Source organism: Podarcis vaucheri (genome assembly GCF_965113315.1).
Source record: "Podarcis vaucheri genome assembly, chromosome: 4".
Taxonomy (NCBI): Eukaryota; Metazoa; Chordata; class Lepidosauria; order Squamata; family Lacertidae; genus Podarcis; species Podarcis vaucheri.
Window position 1 is genome coordinate 7,189,450 of NC_138762.1, and position 18,715 is coordinate 7,208,164.

General features: G+C 44.7%; 2 protein-coding genes across 2 annotated transcripts in view; both read right to left on the reverse strand.

Moving 5' to 3' along the window:
- Positions 1 to 18,715, reverse strand: part of LOC309530331 (uncharacterized protein) — a 57,232-nt gene that overhangs the window by 6,584 nt on the left and 31,933 nt on the right. The window contains exon 5 of the mRNA XM_082219189.1: positions 116 to 242. Within this exon, the coding sequence (XP_082075315.1) occupies positions 116 to 242 (127 nt within the window). The remainder of the gene's footprint in view (positions 1 to 115; positions 243 to 18,715) is intronic.
- On the reverse strand, positions 5,192 to 7,607 carry LOC309531565 (zinc finger and SCAN domain-containing protein 31-like; the record flags this gene model as incomplete). The annotated part of the gene is made up of 4 exons (XM_082221156.1): positions 7,389 to 7,607; positions 5,674 to 6,166; positions 5,403 to 5,478; positions 5,192 to 5,220 (listed from the first exon to the last, which is right to left on the reverse strand). The coding sequence occupies exons 2-4, from the start codon at positions 6,073 to 6,075 to the stop codon at positions 5,192 to 5,194; spliced, it is 507 nt and encodes a 168-aa protein (XP_082077282.1). The 5' UTR covers positions 6,076 to 6,166; positions 7,389 to 7,607.

The following is an 18,715-nucleotide window of genomic DNA, read 5'->3' on the forward strand; positions in this document are numbered from 1 at the left end:
GGTTCCCAGGTGTTATAGGGGGTTCTGTTGAGCTCTGTGAAAATGTATGAGGTTGGTCCATAGAGGTATTTTTTGAATTTCCAGGCAGATATGATGATCCCACAGGGAGCCTTACCAAGAGAGGCCAATATCCCACAATTCTCCTCCATGACGTCCTTATGCAGAGCTCTCTGGTCAGGATCCAGCAACGCCCACTCCTTGTCCGTGAAACGAACAGCGACATCTTCAAAGCACACTGGACCCTAAAAGAAAAAGGGAAATGTCCTCCTCTGAGACAGCAGAAATTGATCTGCTACACAATGCTATATTGTTTCTTTCCTGTTAATAAGAATAAGAATAAGAATTAATTTATTTATACCCCGCCCATCTGGCTGGGTTTCCCCAGCCAGAACTCTGGGCGGCTTCCAACAAAACACTAAAATACAATAATCTATTCAACATTAAAAGATTCCCTAAACTGGGCTGCCTTTAGATGTCTTCTAAAAGTTTGGTAGTTATTTTTCTCTTTGACATCTGGTGGGAGGGCATTCCACAGGGCGCGTGCCACTACCAAGAAGGCCCTCTGCCTGGTTCCCTGTAACTTGGCTTCTTGCAGCGAGGGAACCGCCAGAAGGCCCTTGGCACTGGACCTCAGTGTCTGGGCAGAACGATGGAGGTGGAGACGCTCCTTCAGGTATACTGGACCAAGGCCATTTAGGGCTCTAAAGGTCAGCACCAACACTTTGAATTGTGCTCGGAAACATACTGGGAGCCAATGCAGGTCTTTCAGGACCAGTGTTATGTGGTCTCGGCCACTCCCAGTCATCAGTCTAGCTGCCGCATTTTGGATTAGTTGTAGTTTCCGGGTCACCTTCAAAGATAGGCCCACATAGGGCCAGGGGGGGTCTGGAGTTGTGGAGGGATTTTGAAACATGCTTTTAAATACTTTCTGGACTACAGTGTTGACTGTTGAGAATGGGCTGATCTATGGAGGGGAGACGGAGATATTCTTGGGTTGGAGTCTCCCCGAGACCTACTCCTCAATGAGAAAGGAAAGAAATTAAGAAAAAGATCAACAAAAGACAAGGTAAAGTGCAGGTATAAACAAGAAGAAGATCTGCAGAAGGGACATGGAAAAGACTTAAAAGCCTCGGACATAAGATCACCAGGTTGATGGACTAGATGGAACGGACAGTAAGGACTGACACAACCCGAGACCAGGAAGAAGAGATGAAGATTGGAAGAAAGTTCTTAAAAATTTATTTTGAGAATTAGTGTAAAATCAATAAGTGTTAGGAAAAATGTTGGAATGAAACTATTTGGCTTTAGTAGAAACGATATAATGAGTTATGTATAAATAAGTATTAAGTTTTAAGGTATTTTATGGTAAGATAAGGTTAAAATAAATTAAGGTAAACTGAATGACAGAATATAGTCAAAGATGGAAAGGATTTGCTGAGTTAATTAATAGGTTTAGACCGTTAAGATAAATTATTCAACAAAATTGAGAAAGATGGAAAAAATTTGCTGAAACAATTAATTAAACTAGAATACAGAAAGGGAGGTGTGAGGAGGTCGATGAAACAAGCAAATGAAAGATAAAGATATGGAATATTGGATGTGTGTTTTAATGTTATTGTTCTTTTTTGCTGTATTGTTTTATTGGTTTTTATGTTTTACTTTTTTATGTACTGTAATTTTTGTGGTTTTCTTCTTTTTTCTGCAATTTTTAAACTTATAATAAATATCATTTAAAAAAACAAACAAAAAAGATAGGCCCACATAGAGCGCATTGCAGTACTCCAAGCGAGAGATAACCAGAGCATGCACCACTCTGGTGAGACAGTCTGCTGGCAGGTAGGGTCTCAGCTTGCGTAACAGATGGAGCTAATAAACAGCTGCCCTGGACACACAATTGACCTGTGCCTCCATGAACAGCTGCGAGTCCAGAATGACTCCTAGGCTGCGCACCTGGTCCTTCCGGGGCACAGTTAACCCATTCAGGACCAGGGAGTCCCCCACACCTGCCCGCCTCTTGTCCCCCCAAAACAGTACTTCTGTCTTGTCAGTATTCAACCTCAATCTGTTAACCGCCATCCATCCTCCAACTGCCTCCAGACACTCACAGAGGACCTTCGCTGCAAAGCTACAGGGAATCAGGCAGAGGGCCTTCTCGGTAGTGGCGCCCGCCCTGTGGAACGCCCTTCCAGCAGATGTCAAAGCAATAAACAACTACCTGACATTCAGAAGACATCTTAAGGCAGCCCTGTTCAGGGAAGTTTTTAATGTGTGATATTTTACTGTATTTTTGGTTTCTATGGAAGCCGCCCAGAGTGGCTGGGGAGGCCCAGCCAGATGGGCGGGTATAAATCATAATAATAATAATAATTATTATTATTATTATTATTCACTGGTTCCGATTTGAAAGAGAGGTAGAGTTGGGTATCATCCACATACTGATGAGCACTCAGCCCAAACCCCCTGATGATCTCTCCCAGTGGCTGCATGTAGATGTTGAAAAGCATGGGGGAGAGGACAGGACCCTGAGGCACCCCACAAGTGAGAGCCCAGGGGTCTGAACACTCATCCCCACCACCACTTTCTGAACACGGCCCAGGAGGAAGGAGCGGAACCACTGTATGACAGTGCCCCCAGCTCCCAACCCCTCAAGATGGTCCAGAAGGATGTTATGGTTGATGGTATCAAACGCCGCTGAGAGATCCAGCAGAACTAGGAAACAGCTCTCACCTTGGTCCCTAGTCCACCAGAAATTATCGACCAGTGCGACCAAGGCAGTTTCAGTCCCATGGTGAGGCCTGAATCCCGACTGGAAGGGATCCAAATGGTCCGCTTCTTCCAGGCATGCCTGGAGTTGTTCAGCAACCACTCGCTCAATCACCTTGACCAAGAATGGAAGATTTGAGACTGGGCGATAGCCATACTGGCAGCATCTAAAGATGGTTTTTTAAGAAGCGGTTTAATGACCGCCTCTTTCAGCGGGTCTAGGAAGGCTCCCTCACAGAGAGAAGCATTCACGACCCCGCGAAGCCCATCGCCCAGCCCTTCCCGGCTAGCTTTTATAAGCCACAATGGGCAAGGATCAAGGAGACAGGTGGTTGGTTTCACTCGTCCAAGCAGCCTGTCCACATCCTTGGAGGTAACAGATTGGAATTGATCCCACGCAATTTGACTAGACAGGACTCTAGCACTCTCCCGCCCCGGCCCTGCTCCCACGGTGGAGTCTACCTCTTCCTGAATCTGAGCGACTTTATCTGCAAAAAAAACTTTGCAAAATCATTGCAGGAGATCATGTGGCCCATACTGGGCCCCAATGTAGCAAGTGGTTCCGCTAAATTGCAAACCACCTGAAAAAGTCTCCTGCTGCTGTTTTCCACAGATGCAATTGAGGCGGCGAAGAAAGTCTTCTTCGCCGTTGCTACCGCCACTTGGTAGGCTTGACATTGAACCCTAACCCGTGTCTGGTCAGCTTCAGAATGAGTTATCTGCCAGCAGAGCTCTAGCCAACTCAGCGATTGTTCCCTCAGATCCGTGGAAAACCACGGGGCTGTCTGGGCTCCATGCAATCGGAGAGGGCGCTTGGGAGCCAAACAGTCAATACCCCTGGTTAACTCCACATTCCAGCAGGCCACCAGGGAATCAGCTAAAAGGCCATCAACATGGGAGAAAGCATCCCCTACCACTCTCTGGAAACCATTTGGATCCATTAAGTGGCGGGGGCGGACCCTCCGAATCGGTCCCACCTCCCTGCAGAGGGGAAGGGTCGCGGAGAAGTCCAGTTGCACCAGGAAGTGATCTGACCATGGCACTGCAACCCCCCCCTCCCCGCCCACAAGGCCTGGGCTGCTGTGTGTAAGTGAAACCTGGTGGACATGCAGCGGCAAGGACAGGCCCATCTGCTTCATCCAGCTAAATCTCTGTTACGCATGCCAGGTCAAGTCCTCCATCCATGATCAAGTCATGGATGGCAGTGGTTTTATGAATCATTGACCTGGCATTGCACAGCAGCACCTTCAGGTCATGTGGGTATCCCTTGCTGATTCTAGTATCCGTCCAGTCAGGACCAGACCTCCAACAACGACTAAACCTGCCTCCTCTGTAATGACATGCTCTGGTCTTAACATCCACCCCCCCCCACAAAAAAGCAATCAAAAAGTAAAAAAGAAAATTTTAAAAAACATTTTAAAAAGAACATTGCACTGCTCCGAGTCCTCCTGGCCAGCAGCAGCAGCAGCAGCAACCGTCCTTATGAGGCTTCAGGTCCCGCCCTGGGCCAGGTGGTGAGTGGCAGGAGCAGGGCCCTCAGGCACTCACGCAGGGGAGTTGTTTCAATAGGATTGCTTTGCTGCACATTTTATTTATGGATGCTTATTTTATTCTAAGTTTTAATTATGGGAATTCGTCTTTGTGCAAATAGGTTGTACTCCACTTTGTGTTTTCCAGGTCATTCTGCCTACACAAGCATTCCAGTTTGCCTGATGGAAGGGTCCACTTTCTCCTCTCCTTGTGAGCTGTTCTGGGGAGTTCCCTCCTAATGCCCTAGAGCCAAATTCTAGGGGTTCATGGGGGCATGGAGAGGGGGAGGAATGGGGGGCAAGTCCCATTTTGCAGCCGATGGGGCTGGTTAGGTGAATCCAGGCCACTATTTGTTCTCATTTGTCCACTGCTTAGAAACCAATCTGAGCATTCAGTGATCTATTTAGAAATCAAATAAGCCTCTTTTGGATGGCCATCTGTCTTGGATGACCTAGCAAAGATTTCTGCATTGCAGGGGGTCTCCTGGCTCTGAGAGACAAGCAGGGAGGGGGGCTTCTGGCAAAAGGAGAGGGAGCCACCGGTGGCTCCTCCTTCTCCTGACTCACCTCTGCCTCTCGACCTTCCTCTCCCACTCGCCTCCTTCCTCTTCTGCCTCTGATTCTGCACTGCATTCTGCCACAGAGTCTCCCGGCTCACTAAGCCCTGTAACCCCTTCAGCTTCTGACACCTCCTCTTCCCAGGCTCATCTCTCTTCCCCCTTTGACTTTGACTTCCCCTGACCTTATCTGGTTCCACAGCCGCTGCTTCCCTTCTGCCCCCATGAAAAGATGGATCAGGAAGTCTTCCTGGGATCATTCTGTCACCTGCAAGAGATAAAAGGTAAACAGGACGCCAGGAGTGCCGGCTTCTCTCACAGGTGAAACAGGGCATCTCTTAACTACAGATAGGCTTTTGAGAAAGCCTTAACTGCTGAGAGCATTTGGACGTTTGTGCACATTTCATATGTTAGTTGTGCAGAAATACATCTCCCTTCTTCTGGACCCTTCTTCCCAAGTGTCTCCCCCCAAAACAAGATGAAAAGAACCCCCAGATGAGTTGGAAAACCAACAGAATGAGACCAGACAGAGAAAAACCACCTTCCTCCTTACCCAGTGGCCTCTCTCTGGTGTCCGACGGAGGCCTCTCTGCCTCACAGGAGTCCATTTCTGCAAAGAGATCCTTTCCCTGAAAATAAACAAGGATTCAAAACAGAGAATGGTGAGAAATATTAGAAAGAGAATGACAAAGACTTGAAGGGTGTGAGGTCTTATTCCATAGATGCTTTCCAAGAAAACAGATGAGACAGCAGCAGACCATTATGGGATGTTCCCTGTCCTGTTTGGAGCCCCTTGGGAGTATCCAGAGGAAAGTCTCTCTCACCTGCTTTCTCTCCTCTGCCTGACTCAGGAGGAAACCTTCGGCCAGGGCCACCGCCTGGGAACTGGTCTCCGCTCCGCATTCCCTCACCCAGCTCTCCATCTCCAGAGGAAGGATAGCCAGGAACTGCTCCAAGATCACCAGGTCCAGCATCTCAGCTTTCGTGTGCCTTTCTGGCTTCAGCCACTGATGGTCCAGGTGGTAGAGTCGACTGCAAACCTCTCGGGGTCCTTTGGCCTCCTGGAAGCAGAACTGCCTCAACTGCTGGCTCTGCACCTCTGAGCGGAGGGTGTCCTCCTCACCCAGGATCTTCTGCACTGGGTTTTCCCAGAATCCCCCACTGCTCCCAGTTTGACTGGCATGGCCTCTTCCTGCTTCAGGGCCAGCTGAATCTTGCTCATCCATCTGTGCTCTCAGGAAGCCTCTGAAAGATCGGAAGGAACCCTTTGGTCTTCTGCCAAGTTCTGCCCTTCTAAATGAGAAGCCGTAGCAAATCCTACGAAGCAAATACATTGTTCTGTTACAGAATTTGTGTGTGGGGAGGGGAAATGGTTCCCTGAGCAAGCATGGATGAGTCTTGCTGGGAACCAGGGCTGGACTGCACCGCATCCCAGACCATGAGCTATCTTTTTGAAAAGAAAGAGGAGGAAGAGGAGGAGAAATAAATCTCTAGCCTTCTAGCCACGCAAAATGTGGAGGCAACTAAAGGGATTTCTGGGAGATTAATCAACCTGGTTTCTGCAGCCTTCCAGTCAATGCATGAAGTCAGAACCGACTGACAAGGGAGTCATTTGTATTTTGTGAAAACGGATGCTTGGCTCTAGCGGGGGTCCACACCCGGGGGTCCTCAGGAGTTGCTCCCCCCCCTCTCCTGCTTCTGTCTCCTTTTCTTGCACTTGGACTCTCTGCCACTCTCCAGACAGACTCCTGGGGTGGGGTCCCTTTTTCTTTGCTCTGAGGGCCAGGTATGTATCCGACCAACCCCCTGAGAGCCAAGTGGGCAAAGCCAAAGACATCTCCTTTGAAATTTAGGTGGGTAATTTTTAATTTTAATATTATTATTCCTCTTCCTATTATTATTCTGTTAGATAGCTTAACACACACACAGCCATTGATGCCAAGGTCCCTTGAGGCTCGGTGAATAGCAGCGCCCATTTCCGGCTGCTTTGCCAGCAACAATCCCTTTGGGACAGAGAGGATGTGGTCCTGGGATGCCCTGCTCTGGGTGCGAGGGGATTGCTGCAGTGGCCTCCCTGGGGAGCTGCCCTGGGAGACGACTGGGAAACTGGTCCGCAATGCAGCAGCCAGACTAGGGGCTGGGATCCCTCTTTTTGTTCCTGGCCTTTCTCTCCCACCTTCCCTTCCTTCCTTCCTCCACGTGGGGTTTTCCTTTTGGGGGGGCGGGGCTTGTCCACCTCCTCGTCCAGCTTTGGAAAACCATTAGCACATGTTTCCTCTGTCGTGCAACGAGGCTGAGCGACGTCACACAGAGTTAAAGTCCCAGGGACTCCTTTGTTTAAAGAAGGGAGATATTTTCAGACGGGGGGGGGCGGAGGGCCAAGTGAGTTTGGGATCCTCTGATCTCCAGGAAGGAGAGCGTGGCAGACCTGGCCCCTCCCGGATCAGGCCCCCCCCCCAGGCCCCCTCCCCTGCCCCAGCCCTGGGACCCCCCCCCGTCTCCCCACTGCACCCTCTGGGGGGAGAGAGAGGAGACTCACCAGATCCCGGGAGGGGAGAGCGAGGCAGCCCTTGCAGGAGAGACCCCAAAGCAAGGGAAGGACTGGGGAGGGAGGGGCCTTGGCTCTGGAGGACCTGGCCCCCCTCTTGCTTCCTGTCCTCTCTAGGAAGGCAGCTCACTTCCCTTTAACCCTTGCCAAGCCGAGTCCCTCCAGCTCAGCCCTCTCTCGCTTGGCAGAACCTCAGATTCTTATTATTTTTAATGGATTTAGGGGGGCAGCTGCCCCCCTGGCTCCGCCCATGCCCAGATATCCTTTTGGGGGTGAGGCTCTTGGCTGGACTCTGAGCATCTCCCTCCCTTGGGCGGAAGCCAGAGGAAGAGCTTGCAGGGAAAAGGGCTTTGCAGGAGGCAAGGAAGCTCCTCCTAGAATTCAGGAGTGGAGAGATAGGAGGGGATCCCAGGGTCATCTAGTCCAACCCCCAGCAATGCAGGAATCTCCGCTAAAGCATCCATGGCAGATGGCCGTCCGATCTCTGCTTAGAAACCTCCAAGGAAGGAGAGTCCACCACCTCCCAAGGGAGACCTTTCCCCTGCCCAACTGCTCTTAGATGTCCCTCAAGCTTGACTACCCTACGTTCTCCTACAAATGGACCTTGAGCTTGTTTGGAGGTTCTAGCAGGGGAGCGCAGCTATCGTATACCCTTGACCGAAGAACGGTACACTCCTTCTATCTGGGATGGTCATCCTCTTCCACCGAGCGCGCAGCTTCGGGAGGGACGCACATGGAGCGGTGAGGGAGGAAGGGGACACCCGCCTAGCCAGCCAGATCAGCCGAATCAACCCTGGCGATCAATGGGGTGGCAGATGTCGCAGCCAGATCGCTGAAAATCCATTACAATCCTAAGGGACTATTACCTTGCTTCCTGGCCGCAGTTCCCTATCCTCCTTGGCTTATGGAAATAACTAACAAGATCAAACAAATTGGTCTAAACCCTGAAAATCTTTTTTATTGGAACTCTGAACAAGGCAAAAGCTATTATCACTCGGAGACTTTATGATATCGAATTACAACAAGAAGGCGCCCTACTCCCAGAGACGTATAGATGTTTAAAAGCTTGGCCTAATTTTGCAGCTGCCCCTTACTTAACTAACATCACTAACGAAGCCTATAGATGGGCTTTCTCTAGAGCCCGCTTTGAGACAATGCCCTCAGCAGTGCTGTACGGCAAATTCACGCGGGTTCCAATGCATGCGCGTCTCTGCCCTTGTATGTCTAATAAGGTAGAATCTGTCACACGCATTCTTCTATCTTGCGAATTTTATAGTGAAGAACGAGTTCAACTTATTTTACCGCTTCTATCAAAATTTATACCCCTTCAATATTATTTGGAATCCTCCCCTGAAATTCTTTGAAAATACCTCCTGGAAGATTCCTCAAGCTCAATATCATATGAGGTGGCTAAATTTTGCACTTTAGTAATTAGGAAGCGTAAATCTCTTCTGTTGAATGGCACACTGCAAAGTTCCCTTGTGTAACCTTTTTTCTTTTCTGAGGTTGTTGCTGATTTCTTGTTGTCTGATCTTGTGGTGTTTAGTGTCACTGGCTTTGGCCGCAATAAAACTTGACTTAGATGTCCTTCAAGGCAGCGGGTCTTGAGTTCTAGCCCTGCTGAAACAATCGCACTGGCTGCCAAGGAGGAACCCAGTGAATTTCAAAATAAATTAATCCTATTCTCATCATAAATGAGTAATATTTTCTTATGCATGCTTTTTATGCTAATATACAAAAGTATGCCATTTCCCTTTCCAGATATGCTTAATTGCTAATTCAATGGATTGAAAATGGATTGTTGTTATTTTTATGTTTAGGGAAGCTTTTAATATTTGATGGATTATTGTATTTTAATATTTTGTTGGAAGCCGCCCAGAGTGGCTGGGGAAGCCAGCCAGGTGGGTGGGTATAAATATATTATTGTTATTGTTATTGTTATTAATTGATCAGGTGAGTTTTCTCCTTTCGAAAGAGGCAGGTGGAATCTCCACTGTTGCTAATAGCATAACATTGAAAGGCTAGGGAAATATGGGGAGCCCTAGAGCATCTGCTTGGCATGCAGAATGTCCCAGGGTCAACCCCTGACATCTCCTGCAAGGGCTGGACGAAATCCCTGCCTGAAACTCTGGGGAGCTTCCGTCAGTCAGTGTAGGCCAGGGGTCCTCAAACTATGTCCCGTGGGCCAAATCCAGCCCTCCAGGGTCGTGAATCTGGCCTGCACGGCCATTTCAGTACCCGCCAAGTGTCCGAGGCTGAAAACATCTCGCCACCCGCTCAGTCAGTCCCTGCGCTGCACTCAGGTATAACACCAGTCTTGAAAGACCTACATTGGCTCCCAGTACGTTTCCGAGCACAATTCAAAGTGTTGGTGTTGGTGTTGGTGCTGACCTTGAAAGCACTAAACGGCCTCGGTCCTGTATACCTGAAGGAACGTCTCCACCCCCATCGTTCTGTCTGGACATGGAGGTCCAGTGCTGAGGGCCTTCTGGCGGTTCCCCCATTGCGAGAAGCAAAGCTATAGGGAACCAGGCAGAGGGCCTTCTCGGTAATGGTGCCCGCCCTGCGGAACGCCCTCCCATCAGATGTCAAAGCGATAAACAACTACCTGAGATTCAGACATCTTAAGGCAGCCTTGTTCAGCGAAGTTTTTAATGTGTGTCATTTTAGTGTATTTTTAGTGTATTTTTGGTCGTGGAAGCCGCCCAGAGTGGCTGGGGGAACCCAGCCAGATGGACGGGGTACAAATAAATTATTATTATTATTATTATTATTATTATTATTACGCTACCAGTGTTGGCGCTGCTTTTCCCCACCGCCAGCCTCAAAGACCAGACTCTCGTGGCTTCAGCGAAAGCAACTCCAAGCCTCTGGAGCGCAGGCTTCAGAGGCTTCGGGTTGCTATCGCTGAAGCCAAGGAGCCTGCATTCGCTCCATAGGACGCACACACATTTCCCCTTAATTTTGAGAAGTTGAGAAGAACTGACAGTCTGACGTTTGCTGGAGCCAGAACAAGGCCTCTTTCTAGGAGGGCTAACGCCACATACCTCCCCCCTTAAGAAGATTGACTCAGGAGGGATAACTTAACCTACCGTATTTTTCGCTCTATAACACGCGCCTGACCATAAGATGCACGTAGTTTTTGTGCAAGTAAATTTTTATTCAGAATTTGTAAAAGAAAAAGAAAAAACAAATACAAAAATAAACATTTTAACATAAATTATTGATCCTATTTTCATGCTATACAAAAAGTAAGCGTATAATCATACAGAAAAATAATATAAACATTAAGCTCTACTTAGCCTTTGACTTCCCTTCACCCTTTTGGTAAGTATCAAATAAATCCCTGATTGCTTAGTTAGTTTTTAAAGTTTATAATTATTCGCTGATAAAGTTATTCTAATACCGCCAGTTCCTCCTATATATCCGTTCCAATATATTTCCAAAATTTACTCCAATTTTTCTGAAATTTCTGGTCATCTTGGTCTCGTATTCTGCCTGTTAATCTATCTAGCTCGGCATAGTTAATCATTTTGACCTGCCAGTCACTTACGTTAGGTAAAGTTTCTGTTTTCCAGTTTTGTGCCAGCATAATTCTTGCAGCTGTGGTGGCATAGAGAAATATTTTTTTATCTTCATTTTTTATTTCCTTACCCATAATTCCCAGCAAAAAGGCCTCAGGTCTTTTGGGAAAAGTATATTTAAAAACTTTTTTAAGTTCATTATAAATTGCTTCCCAAAAAACCTTCACCTTGTTGCATAGCCACCACATATGATAGAGGTCTCCCTCCACTTCACCACATTTCCAGCATGTCTTATTTTCTAATCTATAGATTTTAGCCAATTTTGCCGGTGTAAGATACCATCTATAGAGCATTTTCCAAACATTTTCTCTCAAACTCGTACAGGCCGTAAATTTAATATCTCTATTCCACAATTCCAGCCACTTTTCAAACTCAATGTTATAGCCGAAGTCAATTGCCCATTTAATCATTGCCTCTTTGACTTCCTCGTCTTTTGTGTGCCATTCCAGTAATATGTCATATAATTTAGACAATGTTTTGGTTTTACCTTCTATTATTTCTATATTAAATCTTGATTTCTTGTCCTCAAAGCCCATTTTTCTTTTATCTTGTTTTAACATATCATTCACCTGGTGATATTGTAGCCAACTGGTGAATTGATCCTTTATTTCCTCGTAAGGTTTAAGTTTAAGCCCTTGTTCTGATTTTCTTACCAAGTCTTCATAAGTGGCTGTCTTCCCTTCCATGTTGGTTTTTTTTATTGTTAAGACCTCTACCGGTGAAATCCACCATGGTGTTTTTCTTTCAAGAAGGTTCTTATAATAATAATAATAATAATAATAATAATAATAATAATAATAATAATAATAAATTTTATTTATATCCCGCCCTCCCCAGCCGAAGGCGGGCTCAGGGCGGCTAACAACAGACCTGATATATTGGTCCCCTGAAAATATGATTTAAGAAAGCCCTGTTGACTTTCACCTTCTCATACCAGAGATATGCGTGCCACCCGTACCAATTATTGAAACCTTCTAAATCCAATAGATCTCTGTTCTCCAATTTTATCCAATCTTTTAGCCAAAGTAGGCACGCTGCTTTGTAATATAGGCTCAAATCTGGGAGAGCAAAACCTCCTCTTTCCTTTTTATCTGTTAATATTTTCATTTTAATCCTTGGTCTTTTCCCCTGCCAGATGAATTTCATCAGGGTTCTCTGCCATTCTTTACATTGTTTTAAACCTTTAATAACTGGAAGAGTTTGAAATAAAAACAACAACAACAACAACGCACGTAGTTTTTAGAGGAGGAAAAGAAGAAGAAAATATTCTAAACGAAACAGTGGATGTATGATTTTTGTGGTTCATGCTGTGGCCACAGACATGTGATCTGATGGTGAATTTGGGGTGACCCAGTGCAAAAATCCTGAGGATCCATGTGGATCCGTGCTTTGTAACCACGTTTTAAGTGGGGAGGGAAGGAAAAGCACTCAAGGGACAAGGAACACGCGTGGGGTGGGTGGGGAAGGATCTTTTCGGCGAGCTGAGTGGGGAGGAGGGAGGGAAAGAGCACTGTTGCTTTAAAGGTATACTTAAGGTATTTGCCCTGTGCCTGGGTTTTTTCCATTTAACAGTTTGCCGCCTTTTCCTTCCGCTCCTTGTTTTGAGGCAGAATAGATTTGAGCAAGTGAGGAGGACTTGGATTGCAGGGGATTCGCCATTAGCTGTGTGAAAGCGCTCCTACTTGCAGCCTTCTACTTTGTTTGTACACATGGCTACTGGTATCAGGTTCGGATAAGCAGCAACCAGCAGCAATAGAATGGAGTACAAAAAAGCGGTAGGACTCCCCCATACCTCCCCTTTCTGCATCCCAATGTCCAAAATTTTTCAGCAACTTCTAATGATTCTGTCGAAAGTATGTCTTATTAATCTTTCCTTCAATCTATTCTTATATCGCTGTAACCCTTTCATTCTCAAAGCCTTGACATTTTAACATTCATCAAATTTATAATGGTCCTTAAGATAGATTTTAAATTTCTTCCAGTCTTCTTCCGTCGTCTCCTTCCCCTGGTCGTGTATTCTGCCAGTCATCTCAGCCAGTGTCATATAGTCCATCACTTTCATCTGCCATTCTTCCAGAGTGGGTAGCTCTTGTGTCTTCCAATACTTTGCGATGAGAATTCTTGCTGCTGTAGTAGCATACATAAAAAAATTTCTATCTCTCTTTAACACCAATTGGCCGACAATGCCCAAGAGAAAGGCCTCTGGTTTCTTAGGGAAAGTACATTTAAGTACCTTTTTCATTTCATTATATATCATTTCCCAGAAGGCCTTAATCTTCGGGCACGTCCACCAAAGGTGATAAAAGGTACCTTCAGATTCTTTACATTTCCAACACTTGTTGTCAGGCAAATGATAAATCTTTGCTAAATCTCTAAAGGTTTATGAAAGTAAGGCTATGAAATTATACGTGTTTGTATGTCTTTTTATATGTTTGTATGGTGTTAAAAATTTTGTAAAACCAATAAAAATCTATATATAAAACAAAAAAGCGGCCCCGATCCTGGCATTGGACGCATCAGTGAAGACGGTGAACTCACGATCATAATTAGGAGCAACAAGGACTGGTCCTGACGTCAAGGCGCTTTTTAAGACATCAAAGGCCTGCTGACACGCTGCTGTCCATTTAACCTTATCTGGCTCCTTCTTCCGAGTTAGGTCAGATAAAGGCGCTGCTAACTCACTAAATTTTGGAATAAATTTTCGATCATAACCAGCTAGTCCTAGGAAAGCTCTGACTTTCTTCTTGGAGGTAGGGGTAGGCCATTTTGAAATGGCTTCTACCTTTGTCTCTAAAGATTTCATCACTCCTCCTCCCAACATGTGTACCAGGTATTAAATAATCGAGCCCCCTATCTGGCATTTGCTAGCTTTGATGGTTAAGTACGCCTCTTTAATTCGCTCTAGCACTATCCCCAAGTGCTCTTTGTGTTTATCCCAAGTTGGACTGTACACAGCAATATCGTCTAAATAAGCAACTGTGAACCCTCGTAATCCGTTCAGGATTTTGTCCACCAGTCGCTGAAAAGTGGCTGGCACATTCTTTAAACTCAAACTGCCCTAAGCGACTTCTAAACACAGTTTTCTCCTGGTTCCTAGGGTCCATTTTTACTTGATAGTATCCCTTTGTTAAGTATAGGCAGGTGATGTAATGACACTGGCCTATAGCTTCGATCAGGTCATCTAAATGTGGCATTGGATATGCATCTGCTTTAGTGACATGGTTCAGCTTCCTATAATCCAGGCAAAATCTGATAGATCCCTCAGGTTTGTCTAACAACACTTTGTTTTTGTTTTTTTAAAGATATTTATTAAGGTTTTACAAAAAATAAAAAGTTTACAGAATAAAAAAGGAAAACATATAAGAACAAAGAAAAAAATACAAAAAAGAAAACTACAATAATACATAGAGAGAAAAAAATAAAAACACATAAGTGAAAGGAAAAAAAAGTTAAAAAACAAATCCACTTTTTATATCTTTTGGGTCATTTGCCACTTTCCTTGACCTCCTCTCGCCTCCCCTTTTTGTATTCCCGTTTACATAATCAGTTCAGCAAATCCTTAGCCTCTTTCGTTTATCTTAACCCTATATCTTAACACATTATAACTAAATATTTTCATCCATTATCACTCCAGTTTTTTGCATATTCGTTTTAACTTTGTTGCTAATACCACTTATTTTCAATCCGACATCAATTTAACATTCATTAATTTTACAGTATTTCTGCAGGTAGTCTTTAAATTTCTTCCAATATTCTTCCACCAACTCTTCTCCCAGGTCTCGGATTCTGCCAGTCATTTCTGCCAATTCCATGTAGTCCACCACCTTCATCTGCCACGCTTCCAGGGTGGGTAAATCTTGTGTCTTCCAATACTTCACAATAAGTATTCTTGCTGCTGTTGTCGCATACATAAAAAAAATTATATCCCTCTTTGGCACCAATTGGCCGACTATGCCCAGGAGAAAGGCCTCTGGTTTCTTCAGAAAGGTATATTTAAATACCTTTTTCATTTCATTATATATCATGTCCCAGAAAGCCTTAATCCTTGGGCACGTCCACCAAAGGTGAAAGAATGTACCTTCGTTTTCCTTACATTTCCAACACTTGTTATCGGGCAAATGATAGATTTTTGCAAGCTTGACTGGAGTCATGTACCACCTGTATATCATTTTCATAATATTCTCTCTTAAGGCATTACATGCCGTAAATTTCATACCAGTGGTCCACAACCGTTCCCAGTCAGCAAACATAATGTTATGTCCTATATCTATATTCTCCTGTTATCCTATAGGAGGTTACAGCAATGGGCTCGGCATCCCCGGTGTTGATATGATGTACAACTCCCTTAGCTCTACCTGGAGTATTACTGAAAATTTCCTTATAATCTTGCAGGATCTGTTTAACCTCCACCTGCTGATTAAGGGAGCTATCTTAATTTCCTGTAGATTGCACAATTGCTCCCCTCTCCCTTCCCAGCATGTTCTATCGGCTTCGTCTGGAACTTCACGTATTGCATACACTGTCCAGCCTTCTGGTCTAAGATAAGGCTTTAACATGTTCACACGAACCACCTGACGCCCTTCTTCCCCTTGTTGGATTATGGAATTTACATCACTCATTTTGGACACAATTTTGTATGGTTCCTTCCATGCTAGTTGCATTTTATTTCCTATGGTTGGTCTCAGTAGCAACACTTCACTCTTGGGTTCAAAAGTTCTTACTCTGGCCTTTTTGTCGTACCAGGTTTTCTGTTTTGTTTGGGCTGCCTCAAAACAATTAATTAAATCAGCATCCTCTTTCTGTTCTTGGGCAAACCTAGGTTTTTTGTTTTTTGTAAAAGGAACCAGCAGGGCTTCATTTCTCCCCTCAGAGATCTGTTCCTCAGCTCTGTCTCCTTTGACAACAGTAGCATTCCCCTCAGCATCAGGTGACTGTTGACCCCCCTTGGAGTAACTACAAAAGAACTCTGTTCATGCTCTAAGAGATCTCATCCGATCAGCACAGCAGTGGGAATCTCCTCAGAAATAGCAACCTGCCACTGTCCTGACCAATCTTGGAACTTAACATGGATCTCTGCAACGGGTAATACCTCAGGCTGATTTGAAATTCCTTTTAATCGCATAACTTTCCCTGGAATTATTTTGATGGGACAGATTATCTCTCAGTGGACAATAGTGACTTGCGAGCCTGTATCTTTTAACCCTAGAAATCTCCTCCCTTCAATCCAAATAATTTCCCCAGCGTTTTTCAAAAAAAGGTTGTCTTGTTTAATGGCATAGCAATGTACCACTTTAGCCTCCACCACTTCAGCAGGCTTCGGCCTATCCTGACTAGCTTGGCTCTCCTCAGCTGCTTTGATACAATATGTTTTTTTTTTGGAGGGCTAATATTGACAGACGTTCCCCCTCCAGCTCTACAATTAAAATTTTTGTGGCCAAATTTTCCACATCCCCAGCATTTCGGTTCTTTGGGATTTGTATAATTTGTTTTCCACTCTTTCTCCTCAGTGAGACGGGTGTTTGCTTGGGCCTTGTCATTTCGCCCTTTTGACAATGGCCTATTTCCCTTGTCTGTCTCTGAAGATGGGTTTCCCTTTGCCTGTTGGAATCTATTTCTGGTAGTCCCCCACACCAGTGCGGTGTAGTGGTTAAGAGCGGTGGACTCGTAATCTGGGGAACCGGGTTCGCGTCTCCGCTCCTCCACCTGCAGCTGCTGGGTGACCTTGGGCCAGTCACACTTCTCTGAAGTCTCTCAGCCCCACGAACCTCACAGAGTGTTTGTTGTGGGGGAGGAAGGGAAAGGAGATTGTGAGCCGCTTTGAGACTCCTTAAGGGGAGTGAAAGGCGGGATATCAAATCCAAACTCTTCTTCTTCTTCTTCTTTCCCGCCAAAACTTGGTTCATCAAACCTATGGTCCCTTATTTCATTTATTCGGTCAGCTAAGTTAGCGGCTTCTTGAAGTGATTGAGGGTGTCTTTCCTTTATAAGATATTTTAATTGGCCGTTTATCATTTCATAAAATTGTTCCAGAGCAAACACTTCTCTGATTTTTGGAACGGAGTCTGCCCTCTCCTGTTCTAAGCATTTTGTGAGGTAGTTTGAGATTTTAGCCCCAAACTGAGCGTATGTCTCCTCCCTCACTTTAGTCACACTTCTAAATTTATTTCTCAGTTGTTCTAGGGTAATCCCAAACCTGGTATATATTAGTTGCTTAAACATATCAACATTTTTGGATTGGTCCTCAGTCATTTGGGCATAGATTTCAGCTAATGCATCACTTATTTTGGCTCTAAGTATCTTCATCTTATCTTCATCTTTCACTTGAAAATCTTGACAAACTCTTTCAAATGATATAATAAAAGCCTCAGGGGTATCTTTTTCCTTAAACACAGGAAAACGCTTTAAATTTACCTTCACTTGAGTTTGACTAATGGTGTTATTACTATTATTTTGATTTTCCATAGCTGCTAATTCCAGTTTCCTCATCTCCAGCTGAAATTGCATTCTTTCACTCTCACTTTCCCTCTCCTGCTCAGCTCTCATTCTTTCGCTCTCCTGCTAAGCCCTAATTCTTTAGCTCTCACTTTCAGCTTTAATTCTTTCTATTTCTGGTACAGATCTAATCTTTTCTAATTCCAATTTATATTCTTGTTCTAACTTCCACTTTACAAAGTCTTCAGAGAATTTTGGACCTCCTGCCTCAGGCTGAATGTTAGTTACATTTTCTAAACACTGCTCTCCCCTCTGAGGATTTCCATTCTCCTCTCCTTCAGAACTTTCATAAGTTGTTTCCCTCACAGGGTTTCTTATCTTTTTGGGCGGCATAATGTGTGAGTGAGAATTGTCAGTAAATTAACAAAATAAGAGAAATTTCCTCTCAGTACCGTTCCCTCTGGCTAGGCTTCTCTCAAGACTCTGGTCCCAAAGTTCTGCTATGGGTTTTCTCTCTAACCCTTCAAGCTTACTTCCTCTGACCACGAGCCTAAACCCTCTGCCAGAACAGATTTTGAGCTCTCTTTTTCCTTGTTATTTTGGCTTTGTGGCTTACCTTGGGTATTTTACAACTACACACTCAGGCTAGGTAATCACTTCACAGATTTACCCTTCCCCCTCCAAGTGTATTGTTTTCCCCAACACAGGCGTATCTATCTGATCCCGCCTCAAACATATTGATTTGGATCCCACTGCTGCTGTCGCTTTTTTGGTGACTAGGCGCAGCAATCTAAATATCCCACCACAGGGTATTGAATGGATCTCACAGGCGTAGTGATGTTATCCCACCACTGCCAACACTTTTGTGGCGTTCACACAGGGTCCCCGGACGTTTGACAGTCTATTGATCCCTGTGCCACCACTGGATTGCTTCCCCGCTGCCACCAACCCGTTTCTCCCAGGTACACACTGCATCTAGACAGTTGTTAACATTAAACCAAATAAACAAGTTTATTTTATAAGCATTAACAAGTTTATGGTTTCAGATAATTTTTCTTTTTTTTAATGAATATTTATTAGCATTTTCAAAAAAGAACAACACATATAACAACAAAGACAAAGATAAACAAACATAAAGAAAAAATACAAAAATACAAAACTTAAAAATAAAAACAATTAAAAACACCTGAAAGTTCAAATACTTATTTTCTTTTAACTTGTTTCTCAGACCTCCTCACACCTCCCCTTCTAGTATTCCAATTTAAATTATTGCCTCAGCAAATCCTTAATTTACTTCTCCAT